At 54.6% G+C, this 22,271-nt stretch overlaps 1 protein-coding gene, 1 long non-coding RNA gene and 2 other non-coding genes across 10 annotated transcripts; 2 read left to right on the forward strand and 2 right to left on the reverse strand.

Moving 5' to 3' along the window:
* The first annotated feature begins 1,227 nt into the window (after positions 1-1,227).
* Positions 1,228-1,300, forward strand: trnaf-gaa (transfer RNA phenylalanine (anticodon GAA)). The gene has a single exon. It is a non-coding gene; the product is annotated as a tRNA-Phe (tRNA).
* Positions 1,301-1,466: 166 nt separating this feature from the next.
* Positions 1,467-1,540, reverse strand: trnan-guu (transfer RNA asparagine (anticodon GUU)). Its single transcript has one exon. It is a non-coding gene; the product is annotated as a tRNA-Asn (tRNA).
* Positions 1,541-3,228: 1,688 nt separating this feature from the next.
* On the forward strand, positions 3,229-20,704 carry LOC102697293 (sodium- and chloride-dependent creatine transporter 1). Of its 6 annotated transcripts, none has more exons than XM_069189564.1 (14): positions 3,230-3,682; positions 5,231-5,452; positions 9,355-9,486; positions 10,157-10,349; positions 10,895-11,027; positions 12,222-12,356; positions 12,500-12,603; positions 14,506-14,630; positions 14,917-15,029; positions 16,133-16,270; positions 16,553-16,655; positions 17,032-17,132; positions 19,130-19,309; positions 19,344-20,137. In XM_069189564.1, exons 1-14 carry the CDS (start codon positions 3,664-3,666, stop codon positions 20,118-20,120), a joined length of 2,475 nt encoding a protein of 824 aa, XP_069045665.1. In that variant the 5' UTR covers positions 3,230-3,663; the 3' UTR covers positions 20,121-20,137. The 6 variants fall into 6 exon arrangements, with proteins under 6 accessions (XP_069045666.1, XP_069045665.1, XP_069045664.1 ...); XM_069189563.1 differs by having other exon boundaries at positions 3,232-3,682; positions 5,234-5,452; positions 10,058-10,349; XM_069189562.1 differs by having other exon boundaries at positions 3,233-3,682; positions 10,058-10,349.
* Positions 8,968-14,520, reverse strand: LOC138238454 (uncharacterized). 2 transcript variants are annotated; one of them, XR_011189498.1, is made up of 3 exons: positions 14,446-14,520; positions 9,403-9,577; positions 8,968-9,042 (listed from the first exon to the last, which is right to left on the reverse strand). It is a non-coding gene; the product is annotated as an uncharacterized lncRNA (long non-coding RNA). The 2 variants fall into 2 exon arrangements; XR_011189499.1 differs by lacking the exon at positions 14,446-14,520 and adding an exon at positions 9,938-10,062.
* Positions 20,705-22,271: the final 1,567 nt, after the last annotated feature.

Below are 22,271 nucleotides of genomic sequence, written 5' to 3' on the forward strand. Positions count from 1 at the left end.
TCTGGCCCAGGATACCGTCTGTGTGGAGTCTGCATGTTCTGGAGAGGGGGGGGGGGTGCCCCCAGTTTCCTCTGCTCTCCTGAAGGGGAGTAGTGACTCTGGGATGGGCTGCTCTCGGCTGTCTCTCCTCAAAACCTGCGTCCGGCTGGGGTCCTGTCCTGGCTGGGGAGAGGGAGACGTCCCCTGCTCCCCATCCTGCCTTGCGCCCCGTTCCTGGGAAGCATCCCTCATCCGGACCAGGTGATTTCTGGCAGGAGCCCCGGGATGGACGTTTGTGTCCGAGGGCGACGATATCTTCCCTACACCAGCGATGTAGCAATACACCACAGGTCTGTATTGCACCGTTCATCACAGCCGCAATGGCAATAATATTAATAATAATAATAATTGCTTACACTTATATAGCGATTTTCTGGACACTCCAATCTAAGCGCTTTACAGGTAATGGGGATCCCCTCCACCCCCACCAGTGTGCAGCCCCACCTGGATGAGGCGCCAGTCCGCCCCCCACACACCAGCTCTCAGTGGGGAGGAGAGCAGAGTGATGAAGCCAGTTCAGAGAGGGGGGTTATTAGGAGGCCGTGATGGGCAAAGGCCAGGGGGGAAATTTGGCCAGGATGCAGGGGTAACCCTAACAAGCAGAATGAGCAGTGAAATACGAAACAGGGGCCCCAAGAGGATCCAAGAGGAAAGAGCAATGAAAACAGGTAACAGGAGCCGCTTTTTGACACAAAGATGGAGTGATGGGAGAGTGGATAAGCTTCCCAGCAAAGACTTTGAAGCTGATTCTCTAGATTTTTTTCAATCAATTATCAGCTACTGACCACCAGACGGGCTCTCTGCATCGAAATGTGCTTCGGTACGAGCGACCGGGAAAACTCTTCAGTAAGCGAGCAGGGAAGCAGCACGGCGTCGTTGCACGGCGTGGCCGGTAGATGTCGCCGCAGGACTGTAAAATGGCGAAGGCCGATCTGCGGCGCCTCTCCGCGGACTGGAGGAGGCTCGGCTTTTTCTCCGAGTTAAGCGTGTGTCGCCTCTCGCAATAGCGGTTCTAAAGTAGGTCGCGCTAAAAAAAATAAATTCTTATTTTTGTAAGAGCTTTTTAACGCCTGTGTTTTTGTTTCTGAAAAAGCAAAACACCACGCATGTTTACTGCTAGTGAATCGTTTGTGGGATAGTGTCTTTATTAATTGATTAAGATGAGGGCTAGGGGCACTTGGAGCCTGTGCCGAAATAGCTCAGTTGGGAGAGCGTTAGACTGAAGATCTAAAGGTCCCTGGTTCGATCCCGGGTTTCGGCACGTCTGGTGAGCGGCGTTTGTTTTTTTTTCACCCTTGGACAGCGGTGAAATTCACGAATATCTACACCGAACGGTAAACCAGCTGCACAAGAACTGTCTTTTGAACGTCGTCCAGTTGTAATTTGTTTCTATTGGAAGTAAGACTTTTACGGAAGAAAAACAGGCTCGTCCCTGGGTGGGCTCGAACCACCAACCTTTCGGTTAACAGCCGAACGCGCTAACCGATTGCGCCACAGAGACGCGCACGGCAGTGTCTCTGTCTGCCCTGGGGTGATCCATCATCATCCTCATCGCCGCCGAAACGGGAATTCACAGGTTTATTAGCTTTTCCGATGAATCAAAGCGTTGATAACTTACATTTTAAAAGACATTTAAATTTCGAACAACGAGTTCATGATTTATTATACTAGGCCAGCAGCTGTATCTCCCTGCTGCTCCCAGCTGGCAGCCCGCTGGAGCTCAGCAGGTGTGGGCCTGGCCAGTACCTGGAGGGGAGACTCCTGGGAAAGCTGAGGCTGCTGCTGGGAGAGGTGTCAGTGGGGCCAGTAGGGGGCGCTCACCCTGTGGTCTGTGTGGATTCTAATGCCCCAGTATAGTGACGGGGACGCTACACTGTAAACAGGTGCCGTCCTTCAGATGAGACGTAAAACCGAGGTCCTGACTCTCTGTGGTCATTAACAATCCCAGGGCATTCCTTGAAAAGAGTAGGGGTGTAACCCCAGAGTCCTGGACAAATTTCCCCTGGCCTTTACCAGTCATGGCCTCCTAATAACCCCCCTCTCTGAACTGGCTCCATCACTCTGCTCTCCTCCCCACTGAGAGCTGGAGTGTGGGGGGCGGACTGTTGTTTTATTGGGGCTGCACACTGGTGGTGTGTGTGTATGACAGGGGTCTGTGTGTGTAGGTGCCAGAGTGTGTCTCTGTGTGTGTGTGTGGGTGCCAGTGTGTCTGTGAGTCTGTGTGTGTAGGTGCCAGCATGTGTCTGTGTGTGTAGGTGCCAGTATGTGTCTGTGTGTCTGTGTGTGTAGGTGCCAGTGTGTGTCTGTGTGTCTGTGTGTGTAGGTTCCAGTGTGTGTCTGTGTGTGTAGGTACCAGTGTGTGTCTGTGTGTAGGTGCCAGTGTGTGTTTGTATGGTTGTGTGTGTAGGTGCCATTGTGTGTCTGTGTGTGTAGGTTCCTGTGTGTGTCTGTGTGTCTGTGTGTCTGTGTGTGTAGGTACCAGTGTGTCTCTGTGTGTCTGTGTGTGTAGGTGCCAGTGTGTGTCTGTGTGTAGGTGCCAGTGTGTGTTTGTATGGTTGTGTGTGTAGGTGCCATTGTGTGTCTGTGTGTGTAGGTTCCAGTGTATGTCTGTGTGTGTCTGTGTGTAGGTGCCAGTGTGTGCCAGTGTGTGTCTGTGTGTAGGTGCCAGTGTGTGTCTGTGTGTGTCTGTGTGTAGGTGCCTACCAGTGTGTCTCTGTGTGTCTGTGTGTGTAGGTGCCTCTGGTGCCAGTGTGTGTCTGTGTGTGTAGGTGCCAGTGTGTGTCTGTGTGTGTCTGTGTGTAGGTGCCAGTGTGTGTCTGTGTGTGTAGGTTCCAGTGTGTGTCTGTGTGTGTCTGTGTGTAGGTTCCAGTGTGTGTCTGTGTGTCTGTGTGTGTAGGTTCCTGTGTGTGTCTGTGTGTAGGTGCCAGTGTGTGTCTGTGTGTGTAGGTGCCAGTGTGTGTTTGTTTGGTTGTGTGTGTAGGTGCCAGTGTGTGTCTGTGTGTGTAGGTGCCAGTGTGTGTCTGTGTGTGTCTGTGTGTAGGTTCCAGTGTATGTCTGTGTGTGTAGGTGCCAGTGTGTGTCTGTGTGTCTGTGTGTGTAGGTGCCAGTGTGTCTGTGTGTAGGTGCCAGTGTGTGTCTGTGTGAGAGGATTGCGGTGATGCGGCGCGGTGCTCAGACACGCACGGAGACTGGCCAATAGGACTCCGGTGGGCGGTGCGGGAGAGGGGGGGTGAGGCCGGTGTGACTGATCTGCGGGGCTGACGAGCTCGCATTCCCGGTCAGAGCTGAGCGACGGACCGCTTCCCGGGGCACCGCGCCGTGCCGGTCCAGCAGACTCCGAGCGCCGAGCACCTCCGCCGTCTCCGACTTGCTGTTTCCTCGCCCCTCAGGCTCATCAATGCGATTCTTCAGACTCACCTTCAAGTGCTTTGTCGATTGCTTTTGAATTAACCTCTCCCCCCCCCACCCCACACGCCCGCAAAATAATACAAAAATAATTATACAAAAATAATCAAATACGAAATAAAACGCGAGTGGAGTCTGCGACACATACAAATAAACCGCCGATTGAAACCACAACCTCTAAGGACAGGAAAGGAAATCCGCTTGATCACGTCTCCGGAGATGGAAGATCCCAGTCCGGGTAAGTGGTTATTATTATTATTATTATTATTATTATTATTATTATTATTTAAATAGCGATCGCCACCCATCTCGCTCCCATGAGCCTTAACACTCATTACAAAAATTCCCAGGACGCTCCTCTGCGATTCGCTCGAGTCTTATACGTTAATCGAGAAGGTCGGCAGTGCCGCAGGTCCCGGGGGGAGCTGATCTCCTTAACCCTCGTCTCGTGGGATTCCAGCCCCCGGGAGAGAGAGAGAGAATTCCCCTCTTTGCTGGGCACTGTATTTATATATATAGCTAGAAATGACCCGCCCGTCGGCCGTGAGAAAGTTGCTTAGCGCCCGGGAGGAGGAAATCGTCTCACGGTACCGGCTGTCCTCTCCGTCCTCTGGGCAGGTCGTCCTCACCCGCTGGCCTGCTGTCCGGCCTGGGTCAGCTGTCCTGGCAGGTCACAGCGCCACCTGCTGCACATCCAGCTCCAGCCCGGTGCTGGGGGCACTGGAGTCCACTGGTTTGTGCTCCAACCTGAGCCAGACAGTTCAACAGCTCGCCTGGTGGTCTGCTTGCTTGGGCGGCGCAGGGGCGAGAATCGCTGCCTCGCGTTGCTGGGGCCCCGGGGTCAGTTCCGGACCCGGCCTGCTGTGCGTGTGGAGTTTGCATGCCCTCCCCACCTTTCCTCCGGGCGGATTCCCTCCGGGCGGTCTGGTTTCCTCCCATCGTCCAAAGACACGCCGCTTGGCGGGTTAATTGGACTGTGGAGGAAAAAAAAATTGGCCCTGGGCTGACTGTGTGCGCGTGCCCTGTGACGGACTGACGTCCCGCCCCGGGGTGTGCCCTGCCTTGCACTGCGGCCTGCTGGGATAGACTCCAGCTCCCCCGCAACCCCGAACTGGACAGATCTGTGGATTTAAATGGAGGGATGGATTTAAACATGAACCCGTCAGTCGACACCTGTGTGCCTCCACCTCTTTATACCCGCTGGTGGTCCTGCCCAGCACCAGCACACGTGGTGTCTGTGCTCAGCCCTGGGGTCTGGGGCCGAGAGCTGTGGCCTGCGGTCAGCGACCGAGCGCACCAGTCAGCAGTCCTGCACACGTCCTGCACCTGGGGCAGTTTCCACACACTGGCGGCTTAACATGTGTGTGTGTGTGTGCTCACCATTCTATATGTGCACACGTGTGTGAGCGCGACTCTGTGAGCCCAGGATATGTGTATGCATGTGTGTGTGTGCAATGTGTGTGTGTATATGATTTTGTGCATTTGTGCGTGTGTGCTTGTGTGTCTGTATCAGAGCCTTCAGCCTCGGGCCAGTCCTTGAGTCTCTCTGCCACTGTGGGAGTGTGTGTCTGTGTTTGTGCTTGTGCTTGTGCAGAGAGACCCAGCTCTTAATTACAAAGCGCTCAGAAGAGCAGCCAGAATCTGGGACGGGATGCTCTGAGGCGGGAGATCCAGTTCCTGGTTCGAGAAGCCTGTCCGCACGTAGACTATCCCCACCCCAGCGCTTCCCATCAGCCCCGGCCTCTCCCTGCTCCTGATTTCTCTCGCTCTCGCTCTCGGTGTCCAGCAGGGGGCAGTGTCGCGCTGCCCGGCGAGGAGGAGGAGCAGGCGGTGGTGACACCCCTCGTGGACCCCGCGCCGGGGGAGGGGGGCGCGGGGGGGGGCCCCGGCGGGGCGGAGCGGGAGACCTGGGCGCGGCAGATGGACTTCATCATGTCCTGCGTGGGCTTCGCCGTGGGTCTGGGCAACGTGTGGCGCTTCCCGTACCTGTGCTACAAGAACGGAGGAGGTGAGGGCGCGGGCCTGCACCCGCATGTGTGCGCTGACCCCTGACCCCTGACCCCTGACCCCTCGAACCCGGCTCGCTCCCTCCAGCGCAGTGCACGTGCCCCAGCTCTCCTCGTTTCCCGAATTTGCACCTGTCGCTGCCCTCCTGATCCCGCTGGGGTGTGGCCCTGAGGCCCCGGGCGCGCAGGGTGCAGAGAGCGAGGGGAGGGCCAGGGGGGGGAGAGGAGGTGACAGGACGTGGGAGAGGAGCAGGGACAGGGAGTTATCTGGGGTCTGGGGGGTCCTGATCAAATGTGTGTTCTGTGGCTTTGCTCTAACACGTTGAAAGCAGAACGTTTTTTGTCTTCCGGGATTTGAGCAGGGGTGACCCCTCTCCCCCTCCTCCACTACCCCTCCCGGGCAGTGCTGGGATAGATCCGGCCCCGGAGGTGGACAGGGTGGGGACACGGAGGCAGGGGCCGGGGCAGAAGGAGCAGGAAGGTGGGGGGAGGGTGGGAATGCTCCGAGCTGTGAGCCGGAGGGGCGGACAGGGAGAGCTGGGGGCTGGAGGAGGGGTGGTGAGTGTCGGCACGCACGTAGCCCAGCTCCCGGGACAGCGCAGACTCGCCGCACTCCCCCACAGCACAGTTGACGTCTGCAGTCGCTCCTGCAGATAAACTGCCCAGCCAGAAACCCCGCGCTGCCTGGCCACTCCCTGCGGCCGTGAGGCAGAAACACTGCCAACACACTCACTCCCTGCTTCCTTGGCCTCGGACTCTCAGTGCCATCGGTAACCAGGCCGAATCTCAGTGCCATCGGTAACCAGGCCGAATCTCAGTGTCCCTGGGGGTGGGGTTGGGGTTGGGGTGTGTCCGGGGGGGGCGTGTCCTGCAGTTGGCACGGCCTGGCCCGGGGATGGGGGGCGTGGAGGCGGTGTCCTGCAGTTCAGCAGATCTCGGAGCTGTCTGATCCAATACCGCGTGCAATGAGCCTCTCGGGAGCCTCAGGCGCTGCTAGAGCCAAAGAAAGAAATAACGGGATGTCTTTTTCCTGCATCTAGTTTGTTCATCTGTCATCTCCTGCTGCATTGTCACCCTTATAATCTTGTCCAGAGAATTCCCTTCCCTGGCTTTCTTGTTCTTTTCTGGGGTTTGCTCTTTTATTTCTATTTCTCTGCCCCTCTCCATCACTCTCTGTCCCTCTCACTCTCTCAATACTTTTTTCAATTCCAGGTGCTTTATTGGCATGACCGATGAGTACAATCAGTGCTGCCAAAGCAAAACAAATACTGTTAACAGAAAACAAAAATCTACAGACATTTACTGTACATCTACAGCTGGCTCAGAGGACTCTTTGTTGGGCTCAGCTCTTGGCTCAGCAGGGGAGTTTTGGTCGCTGTTTTTTAGGTGTAGCCAATACTTTATTGCTCTCTTCTGGATGTTTATCAACAGTGGGTACTGGCCTAATTCGGCCCTGCATGCGTTGTTAGGGGTTTTTCTCTGCACACGGAGGATGTTTCACTCTCTGTCACTCTTGCTCTCCTGTTCCCTCCTCCTCCCCTCTCTCTGAAAGGGGACAGAGTATGACAGGGCGCCTCTCTAATGGTGCAGCTGCTGACCGGGATGGAAATGACTTCAGTTTGGCCCTGGACCGACTGCGCCCTCCTCCCTCCTCTCTGTCCCTCCCCTCCCTCTCTCCCTCGCTCTCTCAAATTCAAGTTCAACAGCTATAATGTCACGACCGGTAAACTACAGTGTTGCCAAATCATATACAACATCTACAGACATTTACTCCCTCTCTGTCCCTCTCTCTGGCTCCTCTCCCTCCTCTCTCTCTCTGCCCCTCTCTCTCCCTCCTCTCTCTCCCTCCTCTCTCTCCCTCCTCTCTCTCCCTCCTCTCTCTGCCTCCCTCTCTGTCCCTCTCCCTCTCTCTCCCTCATCTCTCTCCCTCCTCTCTCTCCCTCTCTCTCCCTCCACTCTCTGCCTCCCTCTCTGTCCCTCTCCCTCCTCTCTCTCTCTGTTCCTCTCTCTCCCTCTCTCTCCCTCATCTCTCTCCCTCTCTCTCCCTCATCTCTCTCCCTCTCTCTCCCTCCTCTCTCTGCCTCCCTCTCTGTCCCTCTCCCTCTCTCTCCCTCCTCTCTCTCCCTCCTCTCTCTCCCTCTCTCTCCCTCATCTCTCTCCCTCCTCTCTCTCCCTCCTCTCTCTCCCTCCTCTCTCTCCCTCATCTCTCTCCCTCCTCTCTCTCCCTCATCTCTCTCCCTCATCTCTCTCCCTCTCTCTCCCTCCTCTCTCTCCCTCCCTCCCTGTCCCTCTTCCTCTCTCTCCCTCCTCTCTCTCCCTCATCTCTCTCCCTCTCTTTCCCTCCTCTCTCTCCCTCATCTCTCTCCCTCTCTTTCCCTCCTCTCTCTCCCTCTCTCTCCCTCCTCTCTCTCCCTCTCTCTCCCTCCTCTCTCTCCCTCTCTCTCCCTCCCTCTCTGTCCCTCTCCCTCTCTCTCCCTCATCTCTCTCCCTCTCTTTCCCTCCTCTCTCTCCCTCCTCTCTCTCCCTCTCTCTCCCTCCTCTCTCTCCCTCCTCTCTCTCCCTCCTCTCTCTCCCTCATCTCTCTCCCTCTCTCTCCCTCCTCTCTCTCCCTCCCTCCCTGTCCCTCTTCCTCTCTCTCCCTCCTCTCTCTCCCTCATCTCTCTCCCTCTCTTTCCCTCCTCTCTCTCCCTCATCTCTCTCCCTCTCTTTCCCTCCTCTCTCTCCCTCCTCTCTCTCCCTCTCTCTCCCTCTCTCTCCCTCCTCTCTCTCCCTCCTCTCTCTCCCTCTCTCTCCCTCCTCTCTCTCCCTCCTCTCTCTCCCTCATCTCTCTCCCTCTCTCTCCCTCCTCTCTCTGCCTCCCTCTCTGTCCCTCTCCCTCTCTCTCCCTCCTCTCTCTCCCTCATCTCTCTCCCTCTCTCTCCCTCCTCTCTCTCCCTCCTCTCTCTCCCTCCTCTCTGTCCCTCTCCGCAGTTGTTTGCCCTTATAAGGTCAGTGTGCTGGGGCCTGTGGATTCTCCCCAGTGCAGGAGAGATTGTTGGAGTGGGTGAGTGCTGCTCTAGACAGCCTCTCTCTCTGACCGCCCAGTCTCTGTCCTTGTCGCCTGTCCCGCCGGTCACAGTGTTGCTCTGAGCAGACAGCCTGTTCTGTCCTCCCTGCTGGTCCTGACGTCGCAGGGTAGGGATGTGTCCTCCCCAGAAACAAACAGATACAGAATTCCGGGAAATTTTTCAGCAGCTCGAACCCCCTGCCCACAGTGCCATGCCCCCGCACACCCTCTCCCAAGGACAGCAGTCATTTCTCTTTCCTCCTGTCTCTCTCTCCTCCTGTCTCTGTGTCCTCCTACCTCTCTCCCCTCCTGTCTCTCTCTCTCCCTCCTACCTCTCTCCTCCTGTCTCTGTGTCCTCCTACCTCTCTCCTCCTGTCTCTCTGTCTCCTCCTGTCTTTCTTTCTCTCCTGCCTCTCTCCTCCTGTCTCTCTCTCTCCTACCTCTCTCCCCCTGTCTCTGTGTCCTCCTACCTCTCTCCTCCTGTCTCTCTCTCCCCCCATCTCTCTCTCCTCCTGTCTCTCTCTTCTCTCTCCCCCTATTTTCTCTCTTTTAAAAGTAAGGACGGAGCTCCAGTTCATTATTTGGCTGGGAAAATTAAAATGTCTAAACCTAACCCCTAACCTTTGACCCTGACCCCTGACCTTTACCCCCAGCCCAAAAGGCTATGTATCCTTATAGCATCCTTAACTTTAACGTGCAGGATGGGTCCTCTAGTACTGGTTTGCTGATCATGAAATATATTTCTAAATGTTGAATGAATTAGCCTAGTTAATTAAATGAAAGCATGTTTTATTGGATAATAGTAGCTATCATTTCACACAGCGACCAGACACAGCTGGTGTGTGTTGCATGTTGCAGGCGTGTTTCTGATCCCCTATATGCTGATCGTGTTCATCGGAGGGGTACCTGTGTTCTTCCTGGAGATCGCCCTGGGGCAGTTCATGAAGAAAGGAGGGGCCTCCGCCTGGAACATCGCTCCCCTCTTCAAAGGTAACTCCTCCACAGGGATAGGGGGCGCTGTGCTGCTGCAGCTACAGTCCTGGGCTCTGGATGCAAGTCTATGGTGGTGGTGAGTGGCTGTCTACTTTATCACATGGAGATAAAGTTCAGTGAGATGGAATGTGCGAGATATTCGCATATATAAATTTACAGGTAGCACAGAAAGAGATACACACAGGGCAGAAACAGTAGGAACATCTGTATCAATACTAATATAAAAGCAAAAGAAAGTCCATGTGGCACAAGCTACAGAATATGGCATTAATGTCAGTTAAAAAACAGACTGTAATGCATTTAGCCATTTGTAACAAACGTATTAACATGTTTTCACAATCATGATGCAGTTTTATAAACACTCCGCTGAAGTCACATTTCCTTTGCATCAGTTCTATACATAGCAAAAACATCAAATTAAACTCCAATCACACACAACAGCACTCACGGCTGAAATCTTCTTAAAGGAATCTCCTGAATCTCTCCTCTCTCCTCCTTCTCTCCTCTCCATCCCTCTCTCCTCTCTCCCCCTCTCCTCTCTCCTCCCTCTCTCCTGTCTCTGTCTCAGGGCTGGGCCTGGCCTCTATGGTGATCGTCTTTTTCTGCAACACCTACTACATCATGATCCTGGTGTGGGGTCTGTATTACCTGCTGCACTCCTTCACAGACCCCCTGCCCTGGGCCACCTGCGGCCACCCCTGGAACACCGCCAACTGCACCCAGGTCTTCCGAGGACAGGGGTCCTGTGCCAACCGCTCGGCACCGCCCGACCTCAACCTGTCCCTCCTGCTGCCCCTCCCTCCCAACTCCAGCTGCGAGGAGATGGAGGGCCGGCGCTCTCCCATCATCGAGTTCTGGGAGTGAGTACTCCCCCTTCACCTGCTGTCTGTCTCTGCCTGGACAAGTCTCTGTCTGTCTGGGTGTCTCTGCCTGGACATGTCTCTGTCAGCCTGCGTGTCTCTGCCTGGACAAGTCTCTGTCTGTCTGGGTGTCTCTGCCTGGACATGTCTCTGTCAGCCTGCGTGTCTCTGCCTGGACATGTCTCTGTCAGCCTGCGTGTCTCTGCCTGGACAAGTCTCTGTCTGTCTGGGTGTCTCTGCCTGGACATGTCTCTGTCAGCCTGCATGTCTCTGCCTGGACAAGTCTCTGTCTGTCTGCGTGTCTCTGCCTGGACATGTCTCTGTCAGCCTGCGTGTCTCTGCCTGGACAAGTCTCTGTCTGCTTGCGTGTCTCTGCCTGACTGTGTCCCTGTCTGTCCTTCTGTCTGTGTCCCAGCCTGTCTGTCTGTCTCTGCCTGGACAAGTCTCTGTCTGTCTGTCTGTTTCTCTGCCTGACCGTGTCCGTGTCTCTGTCTGTCTGTCTGTTTCTCTGCCTGACCGTGTCCCTGTCTCTGTCTGTCTCTCAGACACAAGGTGCTGCGCTTGTCAGGGGGCCTGGACGAGCCAGGCCAGATTAACGGCCAGATGACACTCTGCCTGCTGGCCACCTGGGTCATCGTCTATTTCTGTGTGTGGAAGGGAGTGAAGTCTGCAGGCAAGGTGAGGGAGATGAGGGGCAGTGTGTGGGGGGACAGGGGCAGTGTGTGGGGGTGACAGGGAGAGTGGGGGTGTTACAGGGAGAGTGTGTTTGGAAGTTTAGCAGACGCGTTGTGTGGAGCCTCAGGAGAATTTGCTCTTCACAGTGTGTGGTTGGTAAAGGGCAGCGTGCTCTAATGACATTCCGCTCGCGCACCCCAGTGAACCCCACGTTACCCCAACCTGCCCCCCACCCCACAGAGTCTCCCCCTCGACCTCCCAGCAGAGGCTGTAGACCGTGCTCTCCTGAACAAGGAGCTCCATTCAGGTCTGCGCACTAATCCGATTAGGAACGTTTTGGTGTGAGTCTGTTTTTCCACGTTTTTTTCATCTTTGGATCTGCTAAATCCCTTCCAGCGTCTCGGAGACAAAAAGACTTGCTGCTGGGTACAGAGGTGGCTGATGGGGAGGAATGGGGAACTTTAAAAAGGCAGTGTAATGATGATAATAATTCATAATTTAATAATAATTTATTACACTTCTATAGCGCTTTTCTGGACACTCCGGTCAGAGCGCAGTACAGGTAATGGGGATCCCCTCCACCCCCACCAGTGTGTACCCCCACCTGGATGATGCTCCAGTCCGCTCCCCACACACCAGCTCTCAGTGAGGAGGAGAGCAGAGTGATGGAGCCTGTTCAGAGAGGGGGGTTATTCGGAGGCCATGACTGTTAAAGACCAGGGGGAGATTTGGCCAGGACACTGGGGTAACACCCCTACTCTTTTCTGGAAATGCCCTGGGATTTTTAATGACAACAGAGAGTCAGGACCTCGGTTTTAGGTCTCATCCAAAGGACGGTGCCCATCATTATACTGGGGCATTAGTACACACATAGACCACAGGGTGAGCGCCCCCTGCTGGCCCCACTAACACCTCTTCCAGCAGCAGCCTCAGCTTTCCCAGGAGTCTCCCATCCAGGTACTGGCCAGGCTCCCACTGCTGAGCTCCAGCGGGCGGCCAGCTGGGAGTCGCAGGATGATATGGCTGCTGGTGGTACAGACACCACATCTGTGTGTCTCACCTTCACTCTTTCTCACCCTCACCCCTTTCTTTCTTTTTCCCCTCTCCCATCCATTTCTCTCCCTCTCTCTCTCCTTCTCCCATCCCTCTCTCTCCCTGCCTCTCCCTCTGTCTCGTGCTCTCTGCCTCCCCCTACAGGTGGTGTATTTCACAGCTCTGTTCCCCTACCTGGTGCTGGTGGTGCTCTTGGCTCACGGCGTGACCCTGCCCGGAGCTCTGGACGGCATCATCTACTACCTGAGACCAGACTGGTCCAAACTGGGGGAGGCGCAGGTCAGTGGGGGAGGGGGTCGCCCTGGGGGGTCCTGTGTGTCTCACACCCCTCCCACCAGCCCCGAGAGCGGGGTCACCCCATCACACAGCAGTGTGAAAAGGAACAAGGAGCTGGTGTGTGTGACCCATGTGTCTGTGAGCAGGTGTGGATCGACGCCGGAACTCAGATCTTCTTCTCTTACGCCATCGGCCTGGGCGCCCTGACTGCACTGGGCAGTTACAACCGCTTCCACAACAACTGCTACCAGTGAGTCTTCACAGAGCTGTCTCCAGCACAGTGCCTACTGGACTGTATGGGACTGACTGTGCAGCACAGTGCCTACTGGACTGTATGGGACTGACTGTGCAGCATAGTGCCTACTGGACTGTATGGGACTGACTGTGCAGCATAGTGCCTACTGGACTGTATGGGACTGACTGTGCAGCACAGTTTGTATTAAACTGTATGGGACTGACTGTGCAGCACAGTGCCTACTGGACTGTATGGGACTGACTGTGCAGCACAGTGCCTACTGGACTGTATGGGACTGACTGTGCAGCATAGTGCCTACTGGACTGTATGGGACTGACTGTGCAGCACAGTTTGTATTAAACTGTATGGGACTGACTGTGCAGCACAGTTTGTATTAAACTGTATGGGACTGACTGTGCAGCACAGTGGCTACTGGACTGTATTTGACTGACTGTGCAGCACAGTGCCTACTGGACTGTATGGGACTGACTGTGCAGCACAGTTTGTATTAAACTGTATGGGACTGACTGTGCAGCACAGTGGCTACTGGACTGTATGGGACTGACTGTGCAGCACAGTGCCTACTGGATTGTATGGGACTAACTGTGCAGCACAGTTTGTATTAAACTGTATGGGACTGACTGTGCAGCACAGTGCCTACTGGACTGTATGGGACTGACTGTGCAGCACAGTCTGTACTGGACTGTATGGGACTGACTGTGCAGCACAGTCTGTACTGGACTGTATGGGACTGATTTGTGTGCATCACAGTCTGTACTGGACTGTATGGGACTGACTGTGTGCATCACAGTCTGTACTGGACTGTATGGGACTGATTTGTGTGCATCACAGTCTGTACTGGACTGTATGGGACTGACTGTGTGCAGCACAGTCCGTACTGGACTGTATGGGACTGACTGTGCAGCACAGTCTGTACTGGACTGTATGGGGCTGACTGTGTGCATCACAGTCTGTACTGGACTGTATGGGACTGATTTGTGTGCATCACACTCTGTACTGGACTGTATGGGACTGACTGTGTGCATCACAGTCTGTACTGGACTGTATGGGACTGACTGTGTGCATCACAGTCTGTACTGGACTGTATGGGACTGATTTGTGTGCATCACAGTCTGTACTAGACTGTATGGGACTGACTGTGTGCATCACAGTCTGTACTGGACTGTATGGGACTGACTGTGTGCATCACAGTCTGTACTGGACTGTATGGGACTGACTGTGCATCACAGTCTGTACTGGACTGTATGGGACTGACTATGTGCATCACAGTCTGTACTGGACTGTATGGGACTGACTGTGTGCATCACAGTCTGTACTGGACTGTATGGGACTGACTGTGTGCAGCACAGTCTGTACTGGACTGTATGGGACTGACTGTGCATCACAGTCTGTACTGGACTGTATGGGACTGACTATGTGCATCACAGTCTGTACTGGACTGTATGGGACTGATTTGTGTGCATCACAGTCTGTACTGGACTGTATGGGACTGATTTGTGTGCATCACAGTCTGTACTGGACTGTATGGGACTGATTTGTGTGCATCACAGTCTGTACTGGACTGTATGGGACTGACTGTGTGCAGCACAGTCTGTACTGGACTGTATGGGACTGACTGCATCACAGTCTGTACTGGACTGTATGGGACTGACTGCAGCACAGTCTGTACAGTTCTATATTGGATTTTGGGTCTGTACAGAGCAATCTGTTCAGGACTGTGTGGGACTGACTGCACAGAACCTAGCCTAGTGCCTGTACAGGACAGGACCCGCTATCGTGGCTCATGTAAGGCTCTGTGCCTGTATCCTCTTTGTGGACGTGCTCGGTCGTGCCTACCTGCGTGGCTGCAGAGCTGCGGAGTACGGCCCTCTCTCCTGATCTCTGTGTGTGTGGCAGGGATGCCTATGTCCTGGCCCTGATCAACAGCGGCACCAGTTTCTTCGCGGGCTTCGTGGTCTTCTCCGTGCTGGGCTTCATGGCCGCCGAGCAGGGCGTCGACATCTCCAGGGTGGCGGAGTCTGGTGAGAGAGGCCTGCTCTCACACTTCTCTCTCTCCGCTCCTCTCTGTCTCATCTCTCTCTCCTCTCTTTTTCTCACTCCCTCTTCCTCTCCTCTCTGCTTCTCTACGGCTTCCCCCTTTTTTCATAATGGCTTCTATAAAACACTAACACCTGCCCCCAGGCACCGACCCCTCCCACCCCTCTCTTCCTGACACCTGCCCCCAGGCACCGACCCCTCCCACCCCATGTCTCTCTTCATAATGGCTGCCCTAAAACTCCGCACCCTCCCTCCCTCCCTCTCTCTCAGGTCCAGGCCTGGCCTTCATTGCCTACCCGAAGGCAGTGACCCTGATGCCCCTGGCACCCGTCTGGGCGGCTCTCTTCTTCTTGATGCTGCTCATCCTGGGGCTGGACAGCCAGGTAACACTGCCCAGAAACCTGCCCCACCCCCAAAAAAAACAGCAGCCCTCTGTACCTCAAAATAGCCCCCGAGCCTACATCTCTTGCCTTCTGTGCTCACATCAGTTACGCTGGCACTTGGTGGTATAGCTCTGTTGGCATACACTTGTCTTCATCCTGGCTTCTTCCTCCAGTGAGCTTGAGCGTACACTCTTTGTAATCAGCTAAACATGTGCTGATGTCACTGTAAAGACGTGCTGATGTCATGCCAAGATGTGCTGATGTCATGCTAAAGACGTGCTGATGTCATGTTAAAGACATGCTGATGTCACCCTAAAGATGAGCTGATGTCACGCTAAAAACATGCAGATGTCACGCTAAAGACGTGCTGAGGTCACGCTAAAGATGCTAAAGATGCAGCAGTGCATTACATTTAGAGAAAATAAGTCCAGTGGCAAAAATTGGAAATAAAAGGAAAAGTGGCCCTTCATGTATCTGAACAGTACAGTGCCCCCTCGACTGTTTTCTTCGTTATATCTCTCTTGAGTAATGAACGATGGTAAGGCAGCGATTTGATGACATTGCAGGATGGCAGTAACTCCAGAATTTTCCCTCAGTTCACTTCCATCCATCCATCAATCATCGGAGAGCCGCCCAGGCAAGAATCGCAGCTGCCTGGAGCCAGTCCCGAAATCACAGGGGACCAGGCAGGACCCCAGTCCATCGCAGGGCGCCCACACGCAGAGAGAGATTTGAGACCCCAGTTCACCTCACCGAGCATGTCATTGGAAAAGGGAGAGGACGCGGGGGGGCGATCACAGAGAGAACCTGCAGACTCCACACAGAAGGCTTGCCAGCCTCGTTTCGGACCCTATGCCCCAAGGGCAGCGGCGACAACAGCCACATCACTGTGCTGCCTCTCAGAGCATTTAGAAAGGCAGATATGCCTGTTGTGCTGGAAACCCCCCTCGCTTTCTAACCGGACGAGAGGAAGGGATTTGGTAGCGTCTGCGCTCCAAGGTGAATCCAGAACACACCCCCTCCACCTGCCCTGCTCCAGTAGGTCCGGTGATCCGCACGGCTATCCAGCATCAGGCTCCTTTCCGTCCTCCTCTCCCACACAGTTCGTCGGAGTGGAGGGGTTCATCACTGGGATTCTGGACATGCTGCCCGGATCGCTGGCGGGGTCTGTCCGGCGTGAGGTTGTCGTGGCGATCTGCTGCCTCACCTGCTTCGTCATTGACCTCTCCATGGTGACCGAGGTGAGGGGTCAGGGACGGGGGCGGGGGGCGCTGGGATCAGCACAGGGCTGGGGAAGGCATTCATTAATCAGAAACATGGACAGTGAAACCTCTTTCTCTCCCTTCTCCTCTGTTTTCCTCTTTCTCATGGCATGTTCTTCTGGCTCCATAACTGCCTCCGCCTCTCTCCTCTCCCACCTCGCCTCCCCCCTTTCTCTTGCTCCTGTCCCCCTCTCTCCCCACACTGTCCCTCCTCCCTGTCAATCTCTCCATCGCTCCCTCCCGCTCTCTCTGTCTCTGCAGGGGGGGATGTATGTGTTCCAGCTGTTTGATTACTACTCCGCCAGCGGGATCACGCTTCTGTGGCAGGCCTTCTGGGAGTGTGTCGTGGTGGCCTGGGTCTATGGTAAGAGCGCCCCCTACTGGACTGGGCAGGTACTGCCGCCTGGGGAAGACCAGCGATAGACAGCTCTTCGCCCGCACCAGGGCCGGTATGGTGACTGAAGAACTGCACAGGTCCTGGCCTCCACACAAGAGCAGGTGGTGAAATCCGTCAGGGTTCACACAGCAGTACTCCCAAGGGAATCACGTTACCATCCCTGAGCTGTTTCTGTGTGTGTTTGTTAGACTGAGTGCCAGTCTGTGTGTAAGTAGAAGGAAGCATGAATTCCTCACGTTCTCAGTGTGGAATCAGCCTGTGTGTGGCTTTGCAGCAAGTGCTCACTGATGCAGCTCCCCGTACCGCACTGATACTGACCTCTGACCTCTGACCCCTCTCCCAGGGGCTGACCGCTTCATGGACGACGTGGCGCGGATGATTGGGTATCGCCCACTACCCTTCATGAAGTGGTGCTGGTCCTACATCACCCCTTGCCTGTGTGTGGTGAGTCAGCTGCACAGTACAGTATAGACACAGTATAGGCAGTGGAGTACAGTCAGTGCTTGTATACCAGGGGTACAGTATCGACACCATACAGTACAGTATAGACACAGTATAGACAGTGGAGTACAGTCAGTGCTTGTACACCAGGTGTACAGTAAAGTATAGACACCGTACAGTACAGTATAGACACAGTATAGACAGTGGAGTACAGTCAGTGCTTGTACACCAGGTGTACAGTAAAGTATAGACACCGTACAGTACAGTATAGACACAGTATAGACAGTGGAGTACAGTCAGTGCTTGTACACCAGGTGTACAGTAAAGTATAGACACCGTACAGTACAGTATAGACACAGTATAGACAGTGGAGTACAGTCAGTGCTTGTACACCAGGGGTACAGTACAGTATAGACACCGTACAGTACAATGTATAGACAGTGGAGTACAGTCAGTGCTTGTACACCAGGGGTACAGTACAGTATAGACACCGTACAGTACAATATAGACAGTATAGACAGTGAAGTACAGTCAGTGCTTGTACACCAGGTGTACAGTACAGTATAGACACCTGATCTACAGTATAGACAATGCTTATGCACCAGGGGTACAGTACAGTATAGACACCCAGTGTAGAGTATAGACAGTGCTTGTGCACCAGGGGTACAGTATAGACACCTGTTGTATTGGACAGTATGTGTAGTATAAGTCCTGCATTTTGCACCAGTACTAATACAGCCACTGAAAAGTGTATACATAGTATTTATACTCCTGGAGTCGTATATATACAGTTTTTGAACAGAATACATATACATACTTTAGGTACATAAGGTTTAGGTACTGACATACTGAATACAGATACATAAACAGTATTGAGTGTAGAAAAAAACAGTACTAGTTTAAGAGAACAGAACCTACTGGAGTCTGTGTAGAAAGGTTTGAAGCCTCAGGACCTCAGATGGTATAAGGAAACCCCCATTGTACGAATGCAATTGTCTGTAGGGGCTGTGTGTATGATTTCCAGAGCTGATCTCCGAGAGAAATTCTAGCCTTTCCAAGTCTGCCCCCTCTTGCGCCCTCTGGTGGTCACGGGGAGAAGTGTCTGCTGGCAGGTTCACGCTGGTAACGTGGAGAGAGGAGGGTAATGACTTTTTTAATAATGTTCATGCTCAGTTTTTAAACGTCAGCAGTGTCACACACTCCTGTTCCTTCGAAAGAAATCTGCTCGCCTGCGAAAGCTCACTGCGTTAATACAAGCCCAAGCCCAATTATTTCCTTTTCCTTTCACACTACTAATGAACTAATTAGGACTGGTGGCTGTCTGAGGGTTAAAAGGAGAAAGTCCCTTGACTGGTCAGTACCCAGCAAACAGCTCTGCAGACTGGTCATCGGGCAGGGGGTTGTGTTCGCGCCACCAGAGAGTTTCCCGACGAGCAGAGCACAGAGTGCGGACCACAGGCCGGGTCTGGGGTCTGGTCTCTGCTCTGCGGCCCAGTCCCAGCTGAGCAGGAGGGGATGACGTCCCAGCCCGTGCTGCAGGCCAGGCCGGAGTTTGGTGCTCGTAGGCCCTGGGCACTTTCACTCCCAAGTGTGCAGAAAGAGGGGGAGACGTCGCCTGACATGACGCCCTTTAAACTTCTCTCACGCTAAACCCCGTGACTGATGGGGCGAGTCGAGTGACCAGCACTTCGGTTCCTCTAGTATCTGGAACAGCCGCTCGAGAGCGCAGGATTATCGATCTGGAGCACCTGGAGTCGATCGCAAGCCTGTTGTTCCAGCTGGTTTCTCTTTAGACACCAGTGTTTCCCTCCTTCGTGGGCCCTAGGCCCTGCGCCTGCAGTGCCTCATGGGAAACCCGGCGCTGGCTGGAGGGGATGCAGGGTCTCTTGGGAATAAGCCAGCTTCGTCTTTGAGCTGGGGGCAGGGAGGGCAGGTGAGAGGGTATCGGACGTGCAGTGCTGTGCCAGTTCTCACCCCCCCCCGCCGCTGTGTGCCCTCAGGGGATCTTCCTGTTCCATGTGGTGAACCACCGCCCCCTGTCCTACAGCTCGTCCTACGTGTACCCCTGGTGGGGCGAGGCTCTGGGCTGGGCCCTGGCTCTGTCCTCCATGCTCTGCATCCCGCTCAGCGTGCTCTACAAACTGCTGCACTGCAAGGGCTCCCTGAGAGAGGTCTGTCCCCTGTGTGTGCCCCCTGCCTGTGTGTGCCCCCTGCCTGTGTGTGCCCCCTGCCTGTCTGTGTACCTGTCTGTCTCTGTACCTGTGTGTGCCCCCTGCCTGTCTGTGTACCTGTCTGTCTCTGTACCTGTGTGTGCCCCCTGCCTGTCTGTGTACCTGTCTGTCTCTGTACCTGTGTGTGCCCCCTGCCTGTCTGTGTACCTGTGTGCCCCCTGCCTGTCTGTGTACCTGTCTGTCTCTGTACCTGTGTGTGCCCCCTGCCTGTCTGTGTACCTGTCTGTCTCTGTACCTGTGTGTGCCCCCTGCCTGTCTGTGTACCTGTGTGCCACCTGTCTGTCTCCATACCTGTGTGCCCCCTGTATGTCTCTGTATCTGTATGTGCCCCCTGTCTGTCTCTGTACCTGTGTGTGTCCCCTGTCTGTCTCTGTACCGATCTGTCTCTGTACCTGTGTGCCCCCTGTCTGTCTGTGTACCTGTGTGTCTCTGTACCTGTGTGTGCCCCCTGTGTGTGCCCCCTGTGTGTGCCCCCTGTCTGTCTGTGTACCTGTGTGTCTCTGTACCTGTGTGTGCCCCCTGCCTGTCTGTGTACCTGTGTGCCACCTGTCTGTCTCCATACCTGTGTGCCACCTGTGTGTGCCCTCTGTCTCTGTACCTGTGTGCCCCCTGTCTGTCTGTGTACCTGTGTGCCACCTGTCTGTCTCCATACCTGTGTTCCACCTGTGTGTGCCCCCTGTCTGTCTCTGTACCTGTGTGTCACCAGTGTGTCATCTGTGTGCTTCTTGTGACCTGTATGTCTTTGTGCCTGTCTTTCTGACAGTATTTCTGTCTCTCTGACAGTGGCAGTATGTGTGCCGGTCTGTCTGTCTGTGACAGTGGGTGTGAGTGCCAGTCTGTCTGTCTGACAGTGTGTGTGTGTGCCCACCTGTGCCACTGTGACAGATGTCCGTCTCTCCCTAGCGCTGGCAGTACCTGACGACCCCCATCTGGGGGCGGCACCACCTGGAGTATCTCGCCCCCGAGTCTGAGGCCAAGCTGCTGCCTGTCCCTGGCCAGGACAAGGCCAACCTGCTCTTCGAGAGCATCATCTAGCCCGTGACGCACTCCATCCACATCCTGCGCCCTTGCCCGTGTGCCACCTTATTGCCTGCCCTGCCACTGGCTCTCCTTCCCCGGCCTGCTCATGGGACAGTGCAGTCAGTCAGGGTCACGGGGTCACGGAGCCAGAGTACTGTATCTGCACACCTCCTTCCACATACCCACAAACCCCGCACACCAAAGACGAGACCACAGACGCTCTCTCACATCGGTGTCCTCCTCTCCGCCTCTCTACACCCCCCCCCCCCGTCTCTGTGCCCTGCTGCCTGCCCAGCAGTACCGGGGGGCGATTATCAGACACACACACTCACACACCCACCAATTCTGGGACCGAGCCTGATTCAGTAGTGCAGTGCTTAATACTTTGGCATTAACTCACCTGACACGCCCCCCCCCGGCTCGAGGAGTGAGCCAGGGAGTGCTGGAGGGAGGGGGGTACCAGCCAGTACTTATTTACACACTGCAGAGAGGAAGCTCGAGATAAGAAGCTGACCTCCTCCATTTGGGGAAGATGGCACAGGACTAGATCACCAGACGTATTCGTTCAGTGTGTTAGGACCCCTCAACAGACCCCCCCCCGTCTCTGGTCACCCACGTTCTGTCTCTCCTCGCCACCCCCCCCATCTCTGTGCCATTGCATGACCCCTGTGCCGCAGTGTTGTGCAGTGACTGTGTTGCGTTGTGCCAGTGTTGTGTGGGTGTGTCTGTCACAGGGCTGACCCCAGCTGCCCCCCCCACACACCGTCCAGTAGGGGAGCACAAGTATAGTGAAGGTCACCCCGAAACTGACCGTCCCAACCGGCTCTCCCAAATCACAGCAATGGTCTCGGCCGTCGATGGGGCTGTGATTGGGGGTGACATCTGCTGAGAACGGGGTGATTCACTTGTTATTCCAAAAACAGGCAGCCGGGTGGTCGTCTCCCGCTGCTGTGATGTTTTGTTTTTTCTTGGCTCGTGTCAGTTTTGTCCACTTCCCGTTCCCAGGTGATGGGTGACCCCACTAGCAAGGGGGTGCATATGGGAAAGGCCAAGGGGAAAGCAGAATCAGACACCGGGAACTGGTTCGTTTGTTCGAGAAATAAAGCTTTTACTCCATGATCCCTGATCACAGATCAACCGTTCGACCGGTGAGAGATCTCCAAGAGGTCCTGTGCTATGCGTTGTGTTTGTTAAGTCATAGCTGGGTTTAAGAGGTAATTAAGGAGCAGCTACCATGTCATATTCCTTCTTGGTCTGAGTCCTGTGGGATTGTTCCCTGTCTGTACTGTAAGATTCCTGGTTCTGCCTGAGTGTCCAGTCGGTCAGTCACTGTATTCACAGCCCAGAGACAAAAGGGGGACACACACACACACAGTTTCCCCACTTCCTGTCCAGACTGCAGCAGGAAATACCTTTTATGGTGGAGTGGTGGTTTAATTCTGGCCTGGATACATTCTGTGTGGAGTTTGCATGCTCTCCCTATGTTCACAAAGGTGTGCTCAGGGTGCTTTAATGACATGCAGTCTAAGTGAACTGTTTTCTCCAAAGGGCTCAATATGCGTGTGGATTGCCATAGACTGGGGCCAGTGTCCAGAATACAGTTGGAATATTATCTTTGCATCCTGCAGAGCGCAGACTTAAAATCCCACTGCCTGACAGCAGCGAATTAATTCCCCAGTGCTGCTAGAGAACGGGTACAGACGAGAGGAGTCGAGTCCACACTGCTGTGCATTAGCTGCCCTTTGAGCCAAAGGAGTTTTTCTCCCTGCCCTTTCTTACATAATTCCAAACTAATGAGCACAGCAGAGTCCCGTACCTCACTGCTTTGGAATATCTAAATCCCCCCCCAGGCAGGAATCTGGAATCTGGAATGGTGCCGCACTTGAAAGGA

The sequence above is a fragment of the Lepisosteus oculatus genome, chromosome 4 (genome assembly GCF_040954835.1).
Source record: "Lepisosteus oculatus isolate fLepOcu1 chromosome 4, fLepOcu1.hap2, whole genome shotgun sequence".
Taxonomy (NCBI): Eukaryota; Metazoa; Chordata; class Actinopteri; order Semionotiformes; family Lepisosteidae; genus Lepisosteus; species Lepisosteus oculatus.

Bases quoted from the DNA above. Each gene is read 5' to 3' on its own strand.
- LOC102697293 (XM_069189562.1), top strand. The intron at 5,453-9,354 runs GTGAGGGCGCGG...TGCATGTTGCAG, and splicing joins GTGCTACAAGAACGGAGGAG to GCGTGTTTCTGATCCCCTAT. The intron at 10,350-10,894 runs GTGAGTACTCCC...TCTGTCTCTCAG, and splicing joins CCCATCATCGAGTTCTGGGA to ACACAAGGTGCTGCGCTTGT.